Genomic DNA, 23,471 nt, shown 5'->3' on the forward strand with positions numbered 1-23,471 from the left:
CTCAACAAAAACAAAGTAAACAACCCAGTCAAGAAATGGGCAGAAGAACTTAAAAGACATTTCTCCAAAGAGGAAATGCAAATGGCCAACAGACATAAGAAAAAATGTTCAACATCCCTTATCATCAGGGAAATGCAAATCAAAACCACATTAAGATACTACCTTACACCAGTAAGCATGGCACACATTAAAAAACTAGCAACAACAAATGTTGGCGAGTTTGTGGTGAAAAAGTAACTCTCCTACTTTGCCGGTGGGAGTGCAAACTGGTCCAGCCACTATGGAAAGCTGTCTGGAGGTTCCTCAGTCTACTAATAATGGAGCTACCATATGACCCGGCAATTCCACTACTAGAGATCTACCCGAAGGACAAAAAACATTGATTCAAAAGAACACCTGTGTCCCTATGTTTATTGCAGCACTATTTACAATAGGTAAAACCTGGAAACAACCCAAATGCCAAAAAATAGATGACTGGATCAAGAAGATGTGGTACATATACACAGTGGAATATTATTCAGCAATCAAAAAAGATAAACTCATGCCATTCGCAGCAACGTGCATGGAGCTAGAAGGAATTATGCTCAGTGAAATGAGCCAGAGGGAAAAAGAAAAATATCGGATGGCTTCACTTATAGCAGGAATATAGGGGAACCAAAAAAGACATCAGTGTAAAAAAATAATAACAGTACAAAGCACAACAAAGCAAAAACAGACAATTATAAACCAGAGACATCCTGCAGGGGAGGAGGAGGGAGAGGGATCAGAGGGAGGGAGGGAGGAGCACAGGGGACTGGTGATGGTACACGGGTGTATTGGGGAAGGAAATTCCATGGGGACTACACCTGAGGGGTAGGGGGAAGTAAATATTGTTTAAAAATGAACAATGGTGTAAAAAAAATTTAAAAAAGGAAGAAAGGAAAAAAACAAGATCCTTCATGTTTAAATGAGTAAGCTTAGGTGTCTCATTAAAATGTTTTGATATTATTGTAAGTATCTTCTCCACTAAATTTTTTCAAGAAGTCCCATCTAGATAATTGCAAATTCTTTCCAGGTTATTGTGCTGTACAAATATTACAATTTTTGTGTGTGTGCCATAATATTTAAAAGGCTGTGAAAAATCATTTTAGGCAGAGGTAGCCACATATGCAAAATCATATATGTCATTTTCCAGATGCAAAAATCACATTCAAGTACCCAACCTCATGTTTCTTTTCTTTGTTTGTTTTAGCTACATATGTAAAGTGCATAGAGTATCATTTTCAGAAGGAATGCAAGTAGTTCAGCATGCCTGGAAAGTAGTGGAATTGGTATTAGAGTAACTGTCATGGAAAAAGACATCTAACAACCTCAAATGAATGGTGGTACCATTCGCTGACATAGTGGACATGATAAACTTCTGTGTCCCTGAAACTGATAACCAAGAGTCCCCCCAATGGGTACATATACCAGAGGATGCTTCTTGACCTCAGAATTCCATTACAAATTGTCCTAAGCTTGTGTTTTTGAGAGGCACTTCTTAGAAATGTGAAAAGGGTATAAAAGAAAATGGCCTCTGCTGGATCTCTTTTCAACTAATTTAGCAAAAAGTATACTTTAAATATACACAAATGGTAGGACAATTTATTGAAATATAAATGTGCCTTTAGTTCTCATTGTTTTCCTGTTCTATTTTGAGAATGCTTTTCTGTTTTCTTTCTTTGAGCTTTTGTCCAACAGGGTTAATGCAAAAGTAAATTGCTTTTATTTTTTTAAAGCCTAAACTCATTGAAGGACGTATGCTATGTTGTCCCGGAAGAGTGGGTAGGGACAAGTGTCCAAGAGGGAGAGTCTATTATGGAGACCTCAAAGAGATTTTTATTTTGGGAGAGAAGGCTCTATGAATCTGGAGGGAGGGGCCAGGATCCAGATCCTCTGTGCTGTTCCTTTGTAAGCCCTTGAGGTTGTGTGGAATGGTTTCATGATGTAGTGGGAACCTAACTCTGTGTTGTGATTCCTAGCCTTGGCAAGGGGCTCCAGCTCAAGCTGGGAGGCAAGTTTGAGGAAGCAGCAGGATCACCCTCCTGCAGTGGATTTTGTGGTCTTGAACAAAAAGCCTCTCTGAGGTGACCAGTCTGGACCAAAGATCACAGGGCTGTCCCTAAGTATGCTGGACTTTTTAAAACCTGATCATTGCCCTAGGCATGAGATGTGGCCTCAGTATTGACTGAGGAGTGGTATCCATCTGAGTGGTGGCTTAGATGTGATTTAATTTGATAATAAAAAAATAGTGTGACAATTATTAGGAGTGTGAAGTTACTTTCATACTTACTACACAAATGTATAGTTCTTAAGAATTGAGAGAAATTACACGTTAAAAGCCTTACTTTTCTAGAAAAATTCAACATCAATCTTTTTTTTTTTATGAAAGACACAATATTCTTTCTTTATTTTTTTTTTAATCCCTCCCCTCCCGCCCCCCCACCCCCCAAAAAGTGTCTCTGGTTCATAGTTTTTTGTTGATTTTGATTTTCATTTTCTTGTAGTTATTCATTTTCCTGGTCCCTTATTTAAGTTTTCTAGATTCCTGCTATGAGTGAGACCATCCGGTATTTTTCTTTTTCTTTTTGGCTTATTTCGCTGAGCATGATCCCTTCCAGCGCCATCCATGTTGCTGCAAATTGCATGTGTTTATCTTTTTTGAATGCTGAGTAATATTCCATGGTATATATCAACATCAATCTTTAATTGCAACTTTTCTGTGTGCTATTTCAGTTTGTTGTATGCCAGATGAACTCAGGATGCCTCAACAAACTTGATTTTCTATTCTTTCTAACCCAGAAGTTGGAGTGGCAGAAAGGAAGGAATAAGGTAGTTTGAGAATTGTTGAATGTAGGTTCCTTTCTGTTCTCACCCATTTCTCAGTGTTTCCTGGGTTCACCTGGGTCTTGGAGCAGATCTAAGCATGAATACCTATTTAATTTCAGTTATCTTGCTGCTTTACTTTCCAGATGTTAAAGTTGCATTCAAGAAATCAAACCTCCTATTACTTTTTTATACTTTTTTGATATGTATGTTTATTTTTCTTGCATTATCGCACAAGCCAGAACTTCTAGCACGATGTTGAATAAAGGTGATGAGAATAGATATTTTTACATTATTTCAGATATCCAGAGAAAGTATTCACTCTTGCATCATTAAATATGATGTTATGATAGGTTATTGTACAATGGTTTTCAGGTATTATTTTTAACATGTGGTTTTTATATTTCTTTTAATCTTAACTTGAGAGATTGAGCCCTCAGACTTCCTTTGTGATAGCCTGTCAGTAGACTTTGAATACATGATAACCAAAAGGATAGAATGATGATCCACCTTCTACTGTAATGTTTTTATTTTCTAACTAAGAAGGCCCATATCAAAAATATGTCAACAGAAGTGTTATGGGACTAGCCATGTATGAAAAAGTTATCTGACTGCACATCAAAATTTTAATTCCTCCACTACCTGCTTTCCACTGCCCTGGACACATTGTTTTAACACTCTGGGCTACATTTATCACATGACATTTTTTTCCTTTATTTTATTTTATGTATTTTTTTTTTAAGATTTATTTATTTATTTATTTATTTTTTATTTATACAAGCACTGGGTACAGTCAGAAGTGCGGGAGGGTGAGAGAATTCACCAGAGCCAGAGCGGGGAGCAGAGCAGGCAGAAGGACCGAAGTACACTGCTGAAGGGAGCAGCGGGTGGCAGGAGAGGTCTGCACACCATGCGGGACCCTCCTCCAGTGGCCGGGGAGCAGCCGGGGATGGAACCGGCGCTGCAGAGGCTGCGGGCGGCTTCGCAACCCAGTGTTCAACCGCTGCGCCACCGGGGAGGCCCTATTTTATGTATTTTTTACATAATTTTTCATTTTTGCACAATGTATGTATTTTCATCTTGGTTATAGTCCCCATACAATTCCCAACCCCCTTGTTTTGATCCTACTCCCTTCTACCTGCCCCCCCATCCTCTGCCTAGTGTATCTCTGGTTTATAGTTGCTTATTGATTTTGATTTTTACTTTATTATAATTAGTCTTTATCCTGGTCCCTTATTTAGGTTTTCTAAATTCCTACTATGAGTGAGACCATCTGGTATTTTTCTTTTTCTTTTCTTACTTCACTGAGTATGAGCCTGTCTAGCTCCATCCATGTTGCTGAAAATTGCATGAGTTTATCTTTTTTGAATGCTGAGTAATATTCCATTGTATGTATGTACCACATCTTCTTGATCCAGTCATCTATTTTTGGGCATTTGGGTTGTTTCCATAGTTTAGCTATTGTAAATAGTACTGCTATAAACATAGGGGTGTAGGTGACCTTTTGAATTAATGTTTGTGTGTCCTTTGGGTAAATACCTAGGAGTGGAATTGCTGGATAAATGGAAGCTCCATCTTTAGCAGATTGAGGAATCTCCACACAGCTTTGCATAATGGTTTTGCACTCCCACCAACAGTGCAGGAGAGTTCCATTTTCTCTACATCCTCGCCAACATTTGTTGTTGCTAGTTTTTTTAGTATGTGCCATTCTCACTGGTGTAAGATGGTATCTCATTGTAATTTTGATTTGCATTTCCCTGATTACAAGTGATGCTGAACATTTTTTTCATACGCCCATTGGCCATTTGCATTTCCTCTTTGGAGAAGTTCCTTTTTAGCTCTTCTGCCCATTTTTTGACTGGGTTTTTTACTTTGTTCTGGTTGAGTCTCTTCAGCTCTTTGTAGATTTTTGTGATCAGGCCTTTATCATTAGTGTTGTGTGCAAAAATTTTCTCGCAGTCTGTGCTGTTTCTCTGTTTTGGTTACTGTCTCTTTTGCTGTACACAAGCTCTTTAATTTGATGTAGTCCCAGCTGTTTATCTTTGACTTCATTATCACTGCTTTGGGTGATGAGTTCTTAAAGATGTTACTGAGTTGTATGTCATGTAGTGTTCCTCCTATATTTCCTTCTATATATTTTATGGTTTCAGGTCTTATGTCTAGTTCTTTAATCCATTTTGAGTTGGTTTTTTGTGCATGGTGTGTCACATGACATTTTGGACTTGATGACCAGTAATGAGTTATGGCATGAAGCAATACTCTTCTTATGATTCTGGAATGTAGAGTAAGAGGTTTCTTTTAAAATTCAAATACAGGATAAAAAGAATAATACCTAAAGTGATCACTTAGATATAATGAGACTTATTTTTGGTAGAACTTATGAATGTGCCAATAAGATCAATAAGAAAACAAAATTTGTTTTCTTTCACAAATTCATGCATAAAACCTTGTGCTGAAACTTAGAACAGGTTTTACTATACCTTTTGGTTAATTTCACTGGATACTCATATTGGAGCTAGGCAAAAAATAAATCATTCAAAACCAGTGATAAAAATTAGCATATTATTAGTTTTTGAACTGAGTTATATGCAGTTTTAGTCCTTGAAAGAAACATTTTTAATTGACACTTATGAATGAAAAATACTTTCTATGCCGTGGCAGCAAAGTGAAATGTTTTCTGGTAAGTTAGGCAATCCCAGGCAAACAAATCACTGTTGTATATACTGATTTTAGCCAGTGAGTGTCATATGGACTAGGTTCTTTTTTTTTTTTTTTAACATTTTTGTACTTTTTTTTTTTTAATTTTATAGAGGCATGTTTATTTATTTATTTATTTGTTTGTTTGTTTGTTTTGTTTATACACGCACTGGGTACAGTCAGAAGCGCGGGAGGGTGAGAGAATTCACCAGAGCCAGAGCGGGGAGCAGAGCAGGCAGAAGGACCGAAGTACACTGCTGAGGGGAGCAGCGGGCGGCAGGAGAGGTCTGCGCGCCATGTGGGACCCTCCTCCGGTGGCCGGGGAGCAGCCGGGGATCGAACCGGCGCCGCAGAGGCTGCAGGCAGCTTCGCAACCCAGCGCTCAACCGCTGCGCCACCAGGGAGGCCCTGGACTAGGTTCTGCAAAGATCATTTGAATCTTGATTTCATAGGTCTTAATCATCATACACTATTGCTCATATAAATCTTGGCTAATTTCCCCCCAACTGGTATTCTCTGTTTAGTTGGGGTTTGAAAAAAAGTGTGTGATTTTCTTTCTCTAATATTAATGTACTGAAATTATGAAAAATAATTTAACTAAAAATACTTAGATCTTGAAGATTTAGAAAGTCTTTATACATAATCTGTATCTACAGAACAACTACAACTAAATACCACTGTTGTAGCTTACTGAGTAGGGTAGCCTTCAGTATGCATTTCAGAAGTGTGGAAAGACCAGATTTAGAGGACTCAAAATGTATGTGGTAGTATGAATTATTTCATTCACAGTATAGAATTAATAAATTAAATCTCATTCTTTAGGTTGATGGAAATTTCATCTCAATCAATGAAATCATTTCCCTGTTCTGGTTAAATGGGAAGAGAAACTTTATAAGTTGTTATCCAGATTCCCAACTATACAACAAGCTGAAACTGGAAGATGAAAGTGGACTTAAAAGGTAAGATTAAAAACCTGATTTTCTTATTGATCTGACATTCCTCAGAGAGAGAAAAATATTCGGTATAAAATTGCTAAAGGAAGGCAATATTCAAAAAAATTGAAGTGCTTACTGGACTAAGTAAAAGCAATGCACTAAAAATGGTAAGCTTTTAGGGTACTATATAATAAATTAAGGCCATAAAATTCAAACCTAAAAGTTAAGTAATTAATGTAATTTTTAAAAAGATTTATTTATTTATGCATACAAGAGCTGGGGTATAGGCCAGAGGTGTGAGGGGTTAGAGGATTCACCAGAGACAGAGTGGGGAGCAGAACAGGCAGATTGATCGAGGTATACTGCTGAGGGGAGCAGTGGGCAACTCAGGAGGGGTCTGCTGCACCATGTGGATTGCTCCCTGGCTGGCCGGGGGAATCGAACTCATGCTACAGAGGCTTTGGACAGCTTCAATGACTGAGTCTGAACCCCTTGCGCCACCAGGGAGGCCCCTACTTAATGTAATTTTAAGGCTTATAACTGTGACCAATCACTAAACCTGGTGTGTGTTGCTTAAATAAATCCAGGCAAGATGTGTATAAAGGGATAAATGAGTGTGGGCTGATTCCCTTAGAACACAGACACTGAGCACACTTTTCTAGGTGTATATATTATCAGTAGTTTGCTAGGGCTACCATAACATAGTACCACATACTGGGAGATTTAAACAATAACATTTTATTTTTCCTCAATTTTGTAGAGTAGAAGTTGAGATCAAGGTACTGTCAGGATTAGTTTCTGGTGAGAGCTGTTTCTGGATCATGGATGTCTGACTTCTGTCCTCACATGGCCACTTCTCTGTGTGTACACAGAGAGGACAAGCTCTGGTATCTCTTCTTAAAAGGTCACCAGTCCTGTTAGATTAGGACTCCACACCTTTTCCTCTTCCTTCTCACCCAACCTTTTGAAATGCCATCTTTTGGTTCTTTCTTCACAGCTCTTTCACTTGAGGAATCTTCAAGTGTGTCAAATTTAGGTTAAACAATAAGTGTTTTCTTTGCTCAATAGTGAATTGCACCTGTTAAAACTTATGCCCAGGTGAAGTTGAATAGACTCATTAATAATGTAAAAATGAAAATAATGTCCTTGAATTTTCAAAGAATTTTTGAGTTTGAAGTTGAGAAATTTAAGCAAAGGGATTCAGAAGGATTTGATCTATAATTTATTATTATCCCTGTTTCTAGTCTACTGCATTTTCTCTGTGTGACATACTAGGTACACACTTTTTATATAATAGAAGGGTAGTTAATAGCTGGCAGCCCTTGGGCAACGTATTCTTAAAGCCTCAGTTGCTTCAGCTGAAAGATTGGCATAATAAAATGCACCTTTCTCAAGATTCATGTGAGAACTCAGTATCAGCTTTAGATGTACAACAGAATGATTTTATGCATATATTTATATGATTACCACAATACCTTTAGTTAACATCTATCAGCACACAGTCATAATTTTTCTTTTTATGATAAGAGCTACTCTTAGCAACTTTCAAATATACAACACAATATTGCTAACTGTACCATGCTGTGCATTGCACCAGGATTTACTCATCACTGGCAGTTTGTTTTTGTTTTGGTCACTTCAGCTAGACTTGGGAAGCTATCTGTTTTCACACTAAGCTTCCCTCCTTTGACATCTCTACTCTCTGGAGGAGGTAAATTCCCTTTTAAAAACCTAGATAGTACATTTGAGGGAACAGACTGTACCGTCAGTTGGACAAGATACAATTAATGTCTCTACAAAGTAAGTCAGTCTGTGTAGTCTCTTGCTTCAGCCGAGTCCCTTTTAAAGCCAGTTCTCTTGGTGGCTTTTTAATTTTTATTTTTTACAACAAGATTTTATTGCAGGTGTTATGTCTTAGAAGGGGAAAGGGAAAGAGGCAAGTCCATTTGAGTAGAAAAAAGGCAACAGGAGCCCAATCAGGACATGCTCATATTTTTGCCATCCTGTATGGGGTTTAGTTTAAAATCAGACTTAATTTGATTTGTTGAAATAAGTTAAGTGATCTTTCACCCATAATCATGATGTTATACGATTCGTACCCAAATACAAGTCATTATTTTCCCCCTACAACATCAATTTGAGTGACTCGTGATATTCTTAGCTGGAATAATTATTTCCTTATTTAATTAGTTAGCTATTTGGGGGTATAGGTAATAAAACAATATTAAATAAGCATCTTTGAAGTTAAATCCTTGAGTAGACCCTGAATTATTTCCTTAGGACACATTTGATTATTGGTTCAAAAGAATGGGTAAAATTTTAAGACATGCATGTTAGAGGTTGTTAGAGTCCACTAAAAAGATTTAACCTTATCACAAGTGGGAAAAAGTGCCCTTCTGCAAGGTAGCTTGAGTTTAAAAAAAATGGTGCAAGTATTAGTTTGCTAGGGCTGCCATAACAAAGTATATGAAAATGGGTAGCTTAAACAAGGTAAATTTTTTTCTCCCAGTTCTGGTGGCTGAAGGTTCAAGGTGCCGAAGGGTTGTATGCTTCTGAGATCTTTCCTTGCCTTGCAGAAGACGACCCTCTTTGCCATCTTTTCACAAGATTATCCCTTTGTGCACCTGCACTCTTGGTATTTCTTCCACTTATTATAAGGACAATAATGATTGGATTAGGGTCCCACCCTAAGCCCCTCATTTTAACTTAATCACTTATTTAAAGACCTTTTTCTTTAATTACAGTTACTTTCAGGAGTTGGTGAGGGGGGTAAGATTTTAACAAATTAATTTCTGGGGGGTGTTGGGCACAATTAAGTTCATAACAGAACCCTAGCTGCAAAAAAAAAAAAAAAAAAAAAAAACTCTCAGATACAGTAAGTGACTTATAAAGAGAAGTTTCTGCTTTCTGGATATACAATTGGCCAAAATTTTCCCTTTATTCCTCAATTTATTTTTTTCCCTTCTGTTTTTGTCTCTCTTTTTTCTAGGTATAATTTAGGTACATTAAATACACCATTTTTAGTGTATACTTTCATGAGTGTGTAGCTATCACATTCAATTTGGTTGTTATAATTAAGCTTACAGGAGGGGCAGAAAACAAAGATTGTCTAAATCTCAATTATATATATATGTGTGTGTGTGTATATTTTTTTTTTTTTTGAAGGCCGGGATACCTATAAGCAAGTAAAACCAAACTAAGAAATTAGGCAATTATTTACATAATAATGTAAATAATTATCTGAGGGATAGGAAATGGACTACATCATTTAAGTGTTTATATAACACTCCTTATTTACTGTTCCTACCTTTACCAATCTAATCTCTGAAAAGAATCTAACATCCTAATTTATAGAATAACTTTCATTTATCTTGGATTCCTAAATGTGTCTTAAACATGCTTGCATTGGCTCCCAGCATCCCTACTCCTCTTCTTGTATAGGCTTATATAGCAAACATATACTTCTATGTTTTCCTAGTTAATAGAAATTGAACACACAATGGATTCCCAATTAGGTGGTGTAGAGAATTATTTTAAAACAGTATACTTTAGAATTTACAGATTAGATGGGAAAGGATGGTCTTAGTTTTTTCCTGAAATTTACCTTTTAGTTTTATCATTTGTTTAGATGATTCTCTAAATATACTTCTTAAGGTATAATCTCTCATCTGAGTTGTAGATAGTCTTGGCATTCCCAGAAAACACTGCTCCATAAAAATTCCAGTATCAACTTAAACTTTAACAATTATATTATTCATCTCCCCTGCTCCTTCTCCCCAAGACAGTTTTTTTTGTTAGGTATTCTACTTCCATCATCCTGTAATTTTAGGCTTCCAGACTTCAATCATTGGAATGCTTTTATTTTTTCGTCATTTTTTAAATCACCCATAGTTAGCAAATCCTCACATATATGAAATTTTACTTATTTTTTTTCGTAACAGGAAAATAGCTTCCTTGTGTCCTCCTAGTTTTGTCAATGGCACTGATCACTAGTACTGTGCTGTATTTCTATTTTTATATATTGTCTGATTCTCCCTCACTAGAATGTAAGCATCAGGAGGGCAGATATTTGTCTTTTGTTTACTGTCACTCGGTCTGGTATTTCTTAAAGTAACACTTAGAGTATGCCAGGATTGTGCTTTGCCTTTAGATGTAGAATCCATTTAATTTCTACCACACTGGCAAGGTGTTTCACTGTATTCATTTCCAGATAATAAGACTGGCCAATTTTTTTTTAAGATTTTTTTTAAGGATTTATTTATTTATGCATACAAGAAATACACTGCTGAGGGGAGCAGCTGGCAAGTCAGGAGAGGTCTGCTGTGCCATGTGGGTAGCCCTCTGGCCCAGGATGGAACTCTGGTGCAGTGGCTGCAGATAACCTGCAGAGGTTGTGTCTTAACCCTTGCGCCACCGGGGAGGCCCTGGTTAACTTTTTTAAAGAGCAACTTGCCCGAAGTCACACATCTGGATGGTAGGAGGGTTAGTAGGTGGTAGAACGAGATTATAGTTTATCCCCAAGTCTAGAAGACTGTCTCTATTCCTTTAGTCAAAACTTCTTAATCTAAAATTGAAGACATGCCAACATATGTTTCAACTCTTATTTTGTCCATCAAAAACCCTCCCAGTCCACTCACTGTCACTTGAAGCTAATGTAGCTAAGTTTCTTTAGGATTTGGTGCAGATAAACTCCCTATACAAATCTTATGTAGCCTTAGACTCTGAGGGTCAGCGTGTTTTCCACTCTTTCACAAATGATGCACGAATACTCCAGGGTACGGTGAGGAATTCCTCCGAACTTCTCTAGTGTTTATCACATGGCTTGGGGCCTCTTGGTCACATACTGTCTCACACTATGCCCCACTCCTTATATCTTGCTTGGCATACAAATGTTCAATGAATGGAAGCCGTTATAATTTTCTTGTATTTCCACTTGAGGTTCTGTAAGGGTTATCAAGAGTGCACGGTATTTGTAAATAACGTTCATGTGTTAATTTCTCTGGGTCCTAGCCTGATATAAACACATTTAAAAGGCAGTGTTTTAGTTGGGAATGAAGCAACGGATAACGTCCACACATCAAAAGGTTGTGTTCCCTGAGGTAAAGTGAAAATGCCCGAGCTCAGCAAGGGGCGCAGAGAGGACGGCCGCTGGGCGGCGGGGGTCGCGCCTCGGAGGTGCTGTGGGACGCGCTTTGGGCGCCTCGCCGTCCACACTGCCTCGGGCCCGCTTTTGCGCAGGGCCACGTGTCAATGTTATAGTTTAACTGCGCTCTGGGCCGACTGTAAACGGTTAATAACCGCCTCCCCTGACCAGGCCTCTCCCCTCCATCTTTGTGCGGGCGGAGGGGCGGGGACGCCAGGTGTAGCGCCCCGGTCCAGACTCGGCTAGTAGATCCAGGCCCCCCAACCCCAACAGTCAAGTTTTCAAAAAGCCCGCGCGTGGAGCCCCAGGCCGCATCCGTTGGGAACGGCCCCCAACGCGCCCCCGCTCGCCCCCCCGCCCCCGCGCCGAGCCCCGGGCGGGGGGATGCGTGGGGGGGGGGGGCGGCAGGCAGGTTCCGCAAACAGGGGGGAGCCCGGGCCGGCGCGCACCGGGGAGCGCGCCCGTCCAGCGGACGCCGAAAACGGAAGTGGGTGCGAGCGGCTCGCGGTGATTGGCTGGGATGACATGTCTCTCAAGGGGCTGGCGCGAACGCCACTGCGGAGTTGGGCGAGGGGATACGGGAAGGGGAGGGGGGAGAGACACTGGGAACAGCCGCGGGGCTGGGAGGAAACGACTCGCCAGCGTCCGCGGCGGGAAGGGCGAGCCCCTCGTCAGGGCACACCGGGTGGCTGGAGCGCAAAAGCGGGGTGGCAGCGGCGGCGGCGGGAGCGGGCAGCGCCGAGAGCTTGAATGGACCGCGGAGGGCGGGGAGTCCGTGGCCGAGAGCGGCGCTGCGGCGCGGTAGGCGGGACAAAGGGGAGCGAGGCGGGGATTGGCGGGCAGCCCTGGGCTGCCGTACGTCGGCGGTGACGCACGCCTCGGGGCGGGTGCGCGCGCGTTCAGCGGCCTCTTTGTGTGGTGCCCAGATAGGGGAGCGGAGGTGGCGGTAGCGGTAGCGGCGACGGCGGCCTCGGTCGCGTTCCAGCCTCCGCGGCCCGTCCTCTGGTCGGCACCTCTCCCCTTCCCTCCCCCTTCCTCTTCACCTCCTTCCCTCCCCTTCCCTCCTTCCCTCCCCCGTCGGGACCGGCGGTGGCGGCCCCAGCAACGGCTGGGCCCAGGCAGTGAGGAGGCCTCAGCCCACGATAACGGCGACGGCGAAGCCGCGGAGCGCGCAGGGCGGGGGCAAGGCCCGGGCCGTGGAGATGGAGAATTCGCAGCTGTGCAAGCTGTTCATCGGCGGCCTCAACGTGCAGACGAGTGAGTCGGGCCTGCGCGGCCACTTCGAGGCCTTTGGGACTCTGACGGACTGCGTGGTGGTGGTGAACCCCCAGACCAAGCGCTCGCGCTGCTTCGGCTTTGTGACCTACTCCAATGTGGAGGAGGCCGACGCCGCCATGGCCGCCTCGCCCCACGCGGTGGACGGCAACACGGTGGAGCTGAAGCGGGCGGTGTCCCGGGAGGATTCGGCGCGGCCCGGGGCCCACGCCAAGGTGAAGAAGCTCTTTGTCGGGGGCCTGAAGGGAGACGTGGCCGAGGGCGACCTGATCGAGCACTTCTCGCAGTTCGGCACCGTGGAGAAGGCCGAGATCATCGCCGACAAGCAGTCGGGCAAGAAGCGCGGCTTCGGCTTCGTGTATTTCCAGAACCACGACGCGGCGGACAAGGCCGCGGTGGTGAAGTTCCACCCGATCCAGGGCCACCGCGTGGAGGTGAAGAAGGCCGTGCCCAAGGAGGATATCCACTCCGGGGGCGGCGGCGGCGGCTCCCGGTCCTCGCGGGGCGGCCGGGGCGGCCGGGGCCGCGGCGGGGGCCGAGACCAGAACGGCCTGTCCAAGGGCGGCGGCGGCGGTTACAACAGCTACGGCGGCTACGGCGGCGGCGGGGGCGGCGGCTACAACGCGTACGGGGGCGGCGGCGGCGGCTCGTCCTACGGGGGCAGCGACTACGGCAATGGCTTCGGCGGCTTCGGCAGCTACAGCCAGCACCAGTCTTCCTACGGGCCCATGAAGAGCGGCGGCGGCGGCGGCGGCAGCAGCTGGGGCGGGCGCAGCAGCAGCGGACCTTACCGGGGGGGCTACGGCGGCGGCGGCGGCTACGGCGGCAGCTCCTTCTGAGGAGGAAATTTTAAAAGGGCCCGGGAGCGGCTGTAGGGGTAGCTCTTTCCGACGGCCCCGCGAGGGTGCGCTCCGAAGGCCCTTCCCCCTCCCACCGCCTTCCCCGTTTTGCCCTTGGGGGCGCCGCCGCTGAGGCGGCCTGCCCTGGGGGTGTCGCCCGTCTGCCTGCCTCCTCTCCCGTCTCTCCGAAGATGGACTCGGCCCCACATACACATTTTTGTGTTACAGTCATTGATGGACTCTATTTTTTTATTATTACTTGGACCTTGGTCGTTTTTATACTAGCAAAATGTCTTGTTTGATTTGTGTTTTTTTTTGGGGGGGGAGGGAGTGAATTTGCTGATTCTGTAGCAAAACCTGGGCGGGGGTAGGGGTGGGGGGTAGTTCACTTTGTTGTAAGGACTTGATACCTGGCTACAGCGTTTTCTATGAAATCTACTTGGATCCCATGCCTGAAATTTGGAAGCATATGTACAAAAATCATTTTTACGTTTTATTTTTAATAAATCATTGTGTTTGACCGTACATGTCTAACATTTTTTTTCTAGGATCCATTCCGTACCGTTTTAAGGGATATGAGTTGAAAATTTTTCGTGTTAAATCTTAATTTTTGATGTATACTTAGAGAAACTTTTAAAAGGTCCTGTGGGTTTTGTTTTGTTTTGTTTTTTTCCTTTTTCTGTTGCCCTGCTAGTGACTTTGGATTTTATCCCTTACAGACAAAACTTTCGAAGTGGTGGATGTGGCTTTTTAAAACCTTGAAAAGTTTTCTGTGCATCCATCTCTTGTACTAAGCGATTTGCTTATCATCTTGACATGGTTGGTCACTTCTTTCTATAAGAATTTACTTCAAAATATGTACTATGTAGTTCTAAAGAAATAGTTTGTGTTACGCATGTGTTTTCATTCATATAAACTGTTGAAAAATTTTTCAGATTGCCTAGTTTCATCCCTCTTACCGGTTTGTCTGTATTGAATGGTTACAAATAAGGGTTATATTTTACCCTCAAACTTAAATGCATTTTTGTATTTTCAGAACAGGTTTAAATGGTTTTTTTCTTATAGCTGAACTGTTGTCCTCATGGAAATCCCCCCCCCCCAACCTTGTGTAGCACCATCTACTGGCAGAATGGCAGAATATCTGCAAAAACAATTTGTTTAAAAACTTGTTTAGGACAGTTGCATCAGATTTAGAAGTTTTGCCATCAGAAATCTGTGCAGACTTGGGTTACACATTTACTTGTAACTAAAATGGGGTTCACAGGAATGTAGTTAACAGTCCATATCCCAATTGCCCTTTCTACATGAGATTTCAAAATGTAAACTGCTATGCATAGCTTGGGCAGTGGCCCCAAATTGCTATGACAACTATTGAACCAGCTACATGTACTGGTATCTTAGGTGCAAGTTGTAAAGCAAAATATCTGTGTATTCTGCTTGGTTAACAAATGTATATTTGTAGCCCTTTCATGCAATAGAATTCAAGTTGTTGTTTATAAAAAAAAAAACTGATATAGGAGAAAATTGCCTTCTTGGATAGAAATATAGACTAGCAACGTTTATGGATATCACAAATAAAGAATTCAATTCTTTACATGATTGAGTGAGAGTATGTATACCTACCTGGTGGGTGGATTCAGAGTACCTGTTAATTTAGTACACTTCATTTAATATGATAAAATATTTGACTTAAGTTTGCAGTTGAAGGCCCACAGCTATACTAAAAAAGCTTTCTGAAGGGGAGATTATGGTCATTAAAGTAAAATAAGTTTTAACATTGACCTTTTTGGGGATTCTTTCACTGTTTAATTTGTTAGATCTAATTTTTGCCAAATTTTTATTCATTGCGAGGGGTGGATTTTCAAGAGGTAAGAAGGTTGCTGGGCTAGATTATCACTGTCAGCTGTACTTGACAAAGGATAGCTGGTGCTTGGTGCAAATACTTAAGTACACTTCTACCACAAATGAGGTGGATGTCTTTGCACATTGAATAAATGCACAGTCAAATCTTGCTCTCAAATGGTTATGCAGTTCCTTAACATTTTTTGTTTTTCATTGGTGAAGCACTGCATGTCTGGCTTCATTTGATTTTTTTTTTTTCTGTTCTAGCTTTTGGGGGACCTCAAGGGTATATATGATATAAATATTTCATTACAGTTATTACTGTCCTTGATTCAGTTTTAGTGGGAAGATCTATTTCTTGTAGGTAACTTGAAATAGACCACCTCTGGAACGTGTGCAAAGTCATTTTGTATTCAATAACGCAGTGACTTCTAAGTTAAATATGTAGGGATTTCCTGTTAGTGAGAGAACCAATTTAGTATTCTGTTCATGGTATAGAACACCTAGTTTCGTGTACTTGCCGTTACAAATTTCTGTAATCTCTGCTGGTTTTAGTGAAGGGAAAAACGGTGGTTAGTCTTTCCTGAATTCCTTGTTCAATTTGTATGTAAACATTGGCTTGTGGGACTTCTGGTTTTTGGCAATCAGTTGTGTTTTGACTCATCTATAAAACCTGTGAGAACATTCAAACTTAAGAATTCATGGTAGGAGGTGGCATAGAACTTAGTATTGAAAACAGGTTTTGTGCTATGCTTCAATCTAATTTGAAAGATAAGCTAATTGAAAAATGAATCTTTGTGTCTTCCTATTGTAAAGATCTTTGTATTTTCAGTGTAAATTGAATGGTAATCAGTTGAAAGTGGTTTGAAAGATCATTTCAAATCTTAAAAAGCTTGCAAATGCCTAATGTTCAAGGGGTAACTCAAAATCAGAATCAAAACACTAGGTTGTTTTCCTTTGATAACAGTTTGGAACGTAGGTTTTATTTCTATTTTGGCATAAATTTTTGTTTTTCAAGCAAAGTTAAAAGAGTGAGGATATTTGATAATTTGTCATTTGATTGTTTTCCCCAAGACCAGAACTGACGGTGTTAGTTAACAAGGTTTATAGGCTCATTTAGTGTTTAAGTGTGCTCAAGTTTCTCAAATTTGAGATTGTGCGTTTTACAGTAAATTTGTATACGTCTATCTTTGCTGGTTGAAAGTGGGTGTTTGAATATTGGATTGATTTGAACTGCACCTAGATAATGTATAGGTTTTACCTGAAAGAGAACTTTTACCCCTAAAAGGGTGGTAAGTCCTCTTCTATGTTAATCACTGAGTCAGTGCAAGATTTTGATCACTGGGAAAAATTTCTCTCGATTCCCTGTTTCAGAAAGCTTTATTTTATAAAATCCTTTTTTTTTTTTTTTTTTAGCTTTCTGACAGGGTAATAAAAATTGCCTCTAATCTCGGTAGGAAAATGCTTTTTACCTTAGTGTCATGTTGTGGCTGACTCTGATGTGCCTCCTAAGCATTCTACTAAAAGGGAAAATACATTGTAAATTTTTTTTTTTAAATTAAAAACTCCCTTTAGTAGATAAAACTTAGGAAAGATAGTTCCTACTATTTTATTTTAAAAGTCATTGTATGACATTTGAATTGGGTAATCATTTAAAAGATGTAAATCTAGCTAGGTCTTTTTATATGCACCTACATTAATTTTAAAAATGGGAATTTTTAGATCTATAGTTTTTGTGTAGATCATTTTTATGTCTTTATCAAGACAAATGCATCTTCCTCATTTAAATGCCTGTATAATCCATTCTATAGCTTTATGCTTTTGCTCATCAGTTTTATACTTCTTGGTTGATGAGATGGCTACCTAAGAGTTAAATAATGCGATTGATAGGTGACGATGCAGCAGTTGTCTCTATGCTTAAAAGTATTTTTCCATTTTCGATACACATACAGAGCAAGGGACCTATTCATCGGCAGCTTTTTTACAGGTGTAGGGTAACTTCGACGAAAACTTTTTCCTGATCATTTTCTAAGCTAGATTATACGTGCAACAGGCCTGTGAACAAATATATTCCTCTCCTCCCTTTGTTTTCTCCAGTAGTTTTACTGAGGGAATATTGGCTAGTTTTTTCATTTTTTCATATGATGTCTGTATTTGTCACTTAAGAAATTTCATTACTCCCTAAACAAATAAGGAAGGCACCATTTGTGTTTTCATGTGCTTTGTTCTGTTAAGTTTATATGTACCCTTTCATTTATTTTCGTCCTCAGATAATTCTGTGAGGGGATCCCATTATATGTTTTGCATATTAGCTGCAGGCTTGTCTTTTAATTTCCCTAAAATGTAGCTATTGAGAACAAGAGATAAGGATTTTTTAATGTATTTTTAATAATACTGTAAAATAAAACTGCTCCTCCCTTTTTCTCTTAGTGCTCGGAGATAAACTGAGTATGTTTACTTCTAGATCTTTTTGAGTGGTTATATTAGAACAAATTAGATCACTTATACACTCGTGTATTTAATGTTAAAGGCATCTATAAACAACAAGCTTTTTCCTGTAATTAGTTTACTAGTATAGCTGTATCATAGTTTATTGATTTGCATCTTTCCAGGTTTTCTTCTGTTTATAATTTAAAAATTCTTTTTCTAGGTATTAACTGTATACCAAAGAGGAGAGGGATAAAGGAAATAACAGGATTAAGGGCAGAAACCATTGGTTACACCAGTGTCTAGATAGTGCGCTAAGAAATCTGCTGGAACTCTACAAGGAATTATTGGATATTCCATAGTCTTAACATTTCAATTTTGCTTTGTGATTTTTTTCCTTCCAGAATTTTTTTTTTTTTTTAGGAGGGAAAAGATAAACAAGGCCAGTGACTGGCGAATGCCCCTACCTCTTCTCCACATAACTGGTGGGAGAAATGAGAGACCCCATAGGGCGTGGACTACTCTGGCTTTCCAAATTTTGTTTGAATTTTTCTTTTTTTTTTTTTTTTAAGATTATTTATGCATAAAAGAGCTGGAGTACAGGCCAGAGATGGGTGTGTGTGTGTGTGAGAAAGAGAGAGAGAGGATTCACTACACAGAGTGGGGAACAGAACAGGCAGACTGACTGAAGTACACTGCTAAGGGGAGCAGCGGGCGAGTCAGGAGAGGTCTGCTGCGCCATGTGGGTTGCTCTCTGGCCAGCCGGGAATCGAACTCATGCTGCAGAGGCTGTGGATTGCTTCATAGAGTAGTGCTTAACCCCTTGTGCCACCAGGGAGGCCCTGTTTGAATTTTTCTATGAGAATGATGACTAAATATGTAAATTAAAAACAAGCCTTTCTGTCCTTAAATTTTGAAAGGAGAACATATATACATTGAGGTCTGGTGTTTTATGGTAGTAACTATGATATTACTCTTCTAAAATGTTCAGTATTTCAGTCATGTTAGAGGTTTTTTTCAGTGCAGAAATACCTTGTTGAATTTTAAAATACTTATTAAATCATTTGTTAAATATTTTCTCAACAAGGTCTTGAAAAAGTAACAGTCTGGATAGGGTATCCTGGGAGAGATTTGTTCTGGGTCAGAAATCATCAAAAATCTAGATTCAGATCTTACTATTTAATGTTGGTGAGGTGTTTTTTTTGTTTGTTTGTTTTTGTTTTTTTTTGCTTTATTCTCTTGTAATGTGAAGACCAGTTGCTTACACACTTTCCAGTTTGTAACTTAGTTTTTAGTCATTTAGTAATTTAGTCATACCCTTTAAGGGGAATCTTAGACTAGCTCTTATAATTCATTCAATAAATATGTACTGAGTACATCTTAGCTAAATAAGGTCAACCCTTTCTCACAAGGTATCTACAGTTTAGTTTGGGTGGTGAGCATTGTAGTCAAAGATACATATGAGCAGTGGGCCTCTCTCGTGGTGCAAGGGGTTAAGCACCTCAGTATGAAGCAATACTCGGCCTCTGCAGCATGAGTTCAATCCCTGGCCGGCCAGAGAGCAACCCACGTGGTGAAGCAGACCTCTCCTGTCTCGCCCGCTGCTCCCCTCAGCAGTGTATTTTGGTCAGTCTGCCTGTTCTGTACCCCAATCTGTCTCTGGTGAATCCTCTCACCCCCCGCATCTCTGGCCTGTGCCCTAGCTCTTGTATGCGTAAATAAATAAATATTAAAAAAAAAAAAAAAAACATAAGCAGCAGTGATGACTTTCTGTGTAGATCAAGGGAAATATTACATAAGACACATTTGAACTTGGTAAACAATTGGATAAGGTGGGAAAGGGCCTTATGCCAAAATGCAGAGCCTGATGTCTTGGGCTCCTTACATCTTTTTATTAGACTGCTAGATCATAAAATCCATAAAAGTACATCACCCATTTTTGTTATTTTGCATTATTTAATGATTAATGATTTTTAAGTATTAATTGTAAAATCAGGGCCTCCCTGGTGGTACAAGGGCTTATGAAGCAACCTATGAAGGTTGCTTGCAGCCACTGCAGCACGAGTTCTATCCCCGGCCAGGGAGCTACCCACATGGCACAGTAGACCTCTCCTGACCTGCGTGCTGCTCCCCCCAGCAGTGTATTTCATCAGTCTGCCTGTTCTGTTCCCCACTCTGTCTCTGGTGACTCCTCTCACCCTCCCGCACTTCTGGCCTGTATCCCAGTTCTTGTATGCATAAATAAGTAAATCTTAAAAAAAAAAAAAAAATTGTAAAGGGCCTCCCCTGGTGGCGGAGGCAGTTGAGCACAGCGCTGTGAAGCTGTCCACAGCCTCTGCAGCGGCAGTTTGATCCCGGCCTGCCGGTGAGGGTCCCACATGGCATGACAGACCTCTTCTATTGCGCCCGCTGCTCCCCTCAGCAGTGTATTTCAGTCATTCTGCCTGTTCCGTTCCCCACTCTGTCTCTGGTGAATGCTCTTACCCTCCCATGAATCTGGCCTGTGTCCCGGTTCTTGTATAAATAAATAAACAAACAAACAAAATGTAAAATCAACTTAAGGGAGACAATTTAAAGTAGTTATAGATAAAATAATTGAGATCTTCAATGGACGACAATAATCACTACTAATCCATAAGGGGTATAGTTCATAGTTTGGAGATCCCTTTGTTAAGCCACAAGTTAGCAGTTTGCTTGCATTTTCTTCCCATAATGACTTCCCTTTATTTTGACTTACTTGCTTATTATGAACTTTGAGGTATAATTTTATCAGAAAATAAAATAACTTAATCATTTACTGATGAGGGTGAATTTGCTATACTCAAAAGATTACATATACCCTAAATTTCACCTTAAAAATACAGTTAACGATTGTATAATTTTGGAGGTGGCAGGTATGAAAAATAATGTGTGGGTCTGAACTATTAGCCTTAAATTGAATTTGAGTTTAGCACATGAATGTTCTTCTTGATGCTTAAATTTAGTCTCTTACTGAATATAAGGTGTGGTAGTCTCTTGTTTGGGAAGTAGAATTTATTGCTCATTTCAAAAAGAGGCATACAGCTGGCTTGGGAAAATTAGTTTTTGGCATTGGAGTCTAATTTTGAGTGAACTTCATAGTCTCCATAAATGAGAATGTAAATGCTGCAAGATAAAGCATTTATCATTAAAAGGATGATATTTGAGAATTGCTTTTTTAAAAAGGAATCTCTGGGCCTCCCCTGGTGGCGCGGCGGTTGAGGGCTGGGCTGTGAAGCTGCCTGCAGCCTCTGCAACACCGGTTCGATCCCCGGCTGCCGGCGAGGGTCCCACATGGCGCTCAGACCTCTCCTGCCGCCCGCTGCTCCCCTCAGCAGTGTACTTCTGTCCTTCTGCCTGCTCTGCTCCCCGCTCTGGCTCTGGTGAATTCTCTCACCCTCCCGCGCTTCTGACTGTACCCAGTGCTTGTATAAATAAATAAATAAATCTTTAAAAAAAAAAAAAAAAAAGAAAAACTAGCAATTTAAAAAAACAAAACAAAAAAAATACTTTTAAAAAAGGAATCCCTAACTCAGAAGGCTAGAAAGGGGAACTGACTTTCTATCTGCTTTTTTAACTTGCTCTTAGAACTGGATGATAGAAACCTTTAGAGAGGAAAAGAATTCAAGAAGATACCTTGCTAGACATGCTTTTCTTTGGTACTTTGATTCTTTTACCACTTTGCTTAAAATTCCTGAAATAAATTTGTGTCTTTTCCTACTCTAAAATTCTGATGTAGAGTTGTACCATTTAGTTTGCTTATTTCCCAGTGTTTCATCATCAGGTATTGATTACCTTATTAATTTAAAACATCTGGAGATACACAGCACTGAGACTAACATGCATAATTTGCATGCTACTTGGAAATCATTTTCTTTTGAAATGATGCATCCTTTCCATTTAAGCATTGTGGCTCTTAGAGTTTTGTTTATTTTTGCATAAATAAATGGAAGCTAGTCCCATTGTCATTTGCTGTGCATTTTCTGATTAAAATTAAGCTTTCTGCCTTCACTGGTTACTTCTGTTGAGTATCATATAAAAAGTGCATTTTTTTCTCTGATGCTCAAGCTACAAGTTTAATTTGCCTTCCAGTAGACATCTGATTTAATATTTCCTTGAAGACATGTATTTTGACATCAAATAGACCATTCCATTTCCATCCCTGACCCAATCACTTTCTGGCTTTGTTCTTAACTAGCAAATTGACCTGGACCTCACTTTCCTTATTTGTAAAGAAGAAAAGGCTAGCAGTAATATTTATTTCACTGGGTTGTTGGTCAGATTCAATGAAAGATATATTTAAAGGGCCTACTATCATTTCTCATATGTAGTAATGTTAGTAGTTATGACCTCTGATGAGCAAATGGTGTATTTTATTTTACCCTCTACCTATCTACATGGTATTTGCATAGTTAATGAAGTGTGTGCATAACTGTCTGGAAAAGAGTAGTGATGTGCATGTGCAGTTCATTGATCACTATTAATAACATACTTGATTTTTTTTAAATTAAACTTATTTTCTTACATTGTTAATTTTTGTACAGTAATCTATTTCTCCTCTCAGATGTAGTCCCTGTAAATCTCCCAACGCCATTTCATCTGTGAACACCATCACCATAGTCCCTTGTGCTCTTTCCTCCCGTTTTGATCCTCTATCCCCCCTTCCCTGCTGATATACTTGATTTTTATTTTATTTCATTTTTAAGGATTTATTTATTTAAGCATACAAAAGCTGGGGTGTAGGCCAGAGGTGAGGAGGGTGAGAGGATTCCCCAGAGACAGAGTAGGGAGCAGAACAGGCAGATGAACTGAAATACACTGCCGAGGGTAAAATAGGAGAGGTCTGATGCACCTTGTGGGTTAGCTCCCTGTCAGGGATTGAACTCATGCTGCAGTCGCTGCTGTAGCTTCATGGTGCTGAGACTTAACCACTTGCACCACCAGGGAGACCCTATACTTGATTTTTAACTTAGATTTTGGCCTTGGCTAGTTGTGTGAGCTTGGATGTAGAAGCATCTCTAGGCCTCTGCTGCTTCAGCTGTAGTAGGAACTATATGAATTATGTTAGCTGTCTGTAAATTTTAAGTATTTATTACTATTAGAAAGATACAAGTGTTGGGCCTCCCTGGTGGCGCAGCGGTTGAGCGCTGGGTTGCGAAGCTGCCCGTGGCCTCTGCGGCGCCGGTTCGATCCTTGGCTGCTCCCCGGTTCCCAGAGGAGGGTCCCACATGGCGCGCAGACCTCTCCTGCCGCCCGCTGCTCCCCTCAGCAGTGTACTTCGGTCCTTCTGCCTGCTCTGCTCCCCGCTCTGGCTCTGGTGAATTCTCTCACCCTCCCGCGCTTCTGACTGTACCCAGTGCATGTACAAACAAACAAACAAGTAAATAAACAAATAAATAAAACATGCCTCTATTTAAAAAAAAAAAAATTAAAAAAAAAAAAAAGATACAA

The 23,471-nt window shown here is 40.7% G+C and overlaps 2 protein-coding genes across 8 annotated transcripts in view; both read left to right on the forward strand.

The window, feature by feature from the left end:
- KLHL3 (kelch like family member 3) overlaps nt 1–23,471 on the forward strand; it is a 268,190-nt gene that overhangs the window by 112,402 nt on the left and 132,317 nt on the right. For 6 of the 7 annotated variants that reach the window (XM_054694357.1, XM_054694358.1, XM_054694362.1 and 3 more), the window contains one exon: nt 6,364–6,500. In XM_054694357.1, coding sequence (XP_054550332.1) covers nt 6,364–6,500 — 137 coding nt within the window. Of the gene's footprint in view, nt 1–6,363; nt 6,501–9,078; nt 9,112–23,471 lie in introns of those variants that run through there. The other variant, XM_054694364.1, reaches the window with a different exon arrangement.
- HNRNPA0 (heterogeneous nuclear ribonucleoprotein A0) lies at nt 12,518–14,258 on the forward strand. The gene has a single exon (XM_037509250.1). It carries the CDS (start codon nt 12,822–12,824, stop codon nt 13,731–13,733), a length of 912 nt encoding a protein of 303 aa, XP_037365147.1. The 5' UTR covers nt 12,518–12,821; the 3' UTR covers nt 13,734–14,258.

This window comes from Talpa occidentalis, unplaced genomic scaffold (assembly GCF_014898055.3).
Source record: "Talpa occidentalis isolate TD23 unplaced genomic scaffold, MPIMG_talOcc4v2.1 talOcc4.13, whole genome shotgun sequence".
Classification (NCBI taxonomy): domain Eukaryota; kingdom Metazoa; phylum Chordata; class Mammalia; order Eulipotyphla; family Talpidae; genus Talpa; species Talpa occidentalis.

What these genes read in the sequence shown, in the direction of transcription:
- HNRNPA0 (XM_037509250.1), top strand. Translation starts at nt 12,822, where the DNA reads ATGGAGAATTCGCAGCTGTGCAAGCTGTTCATCGGCGGCCTCAACGTG.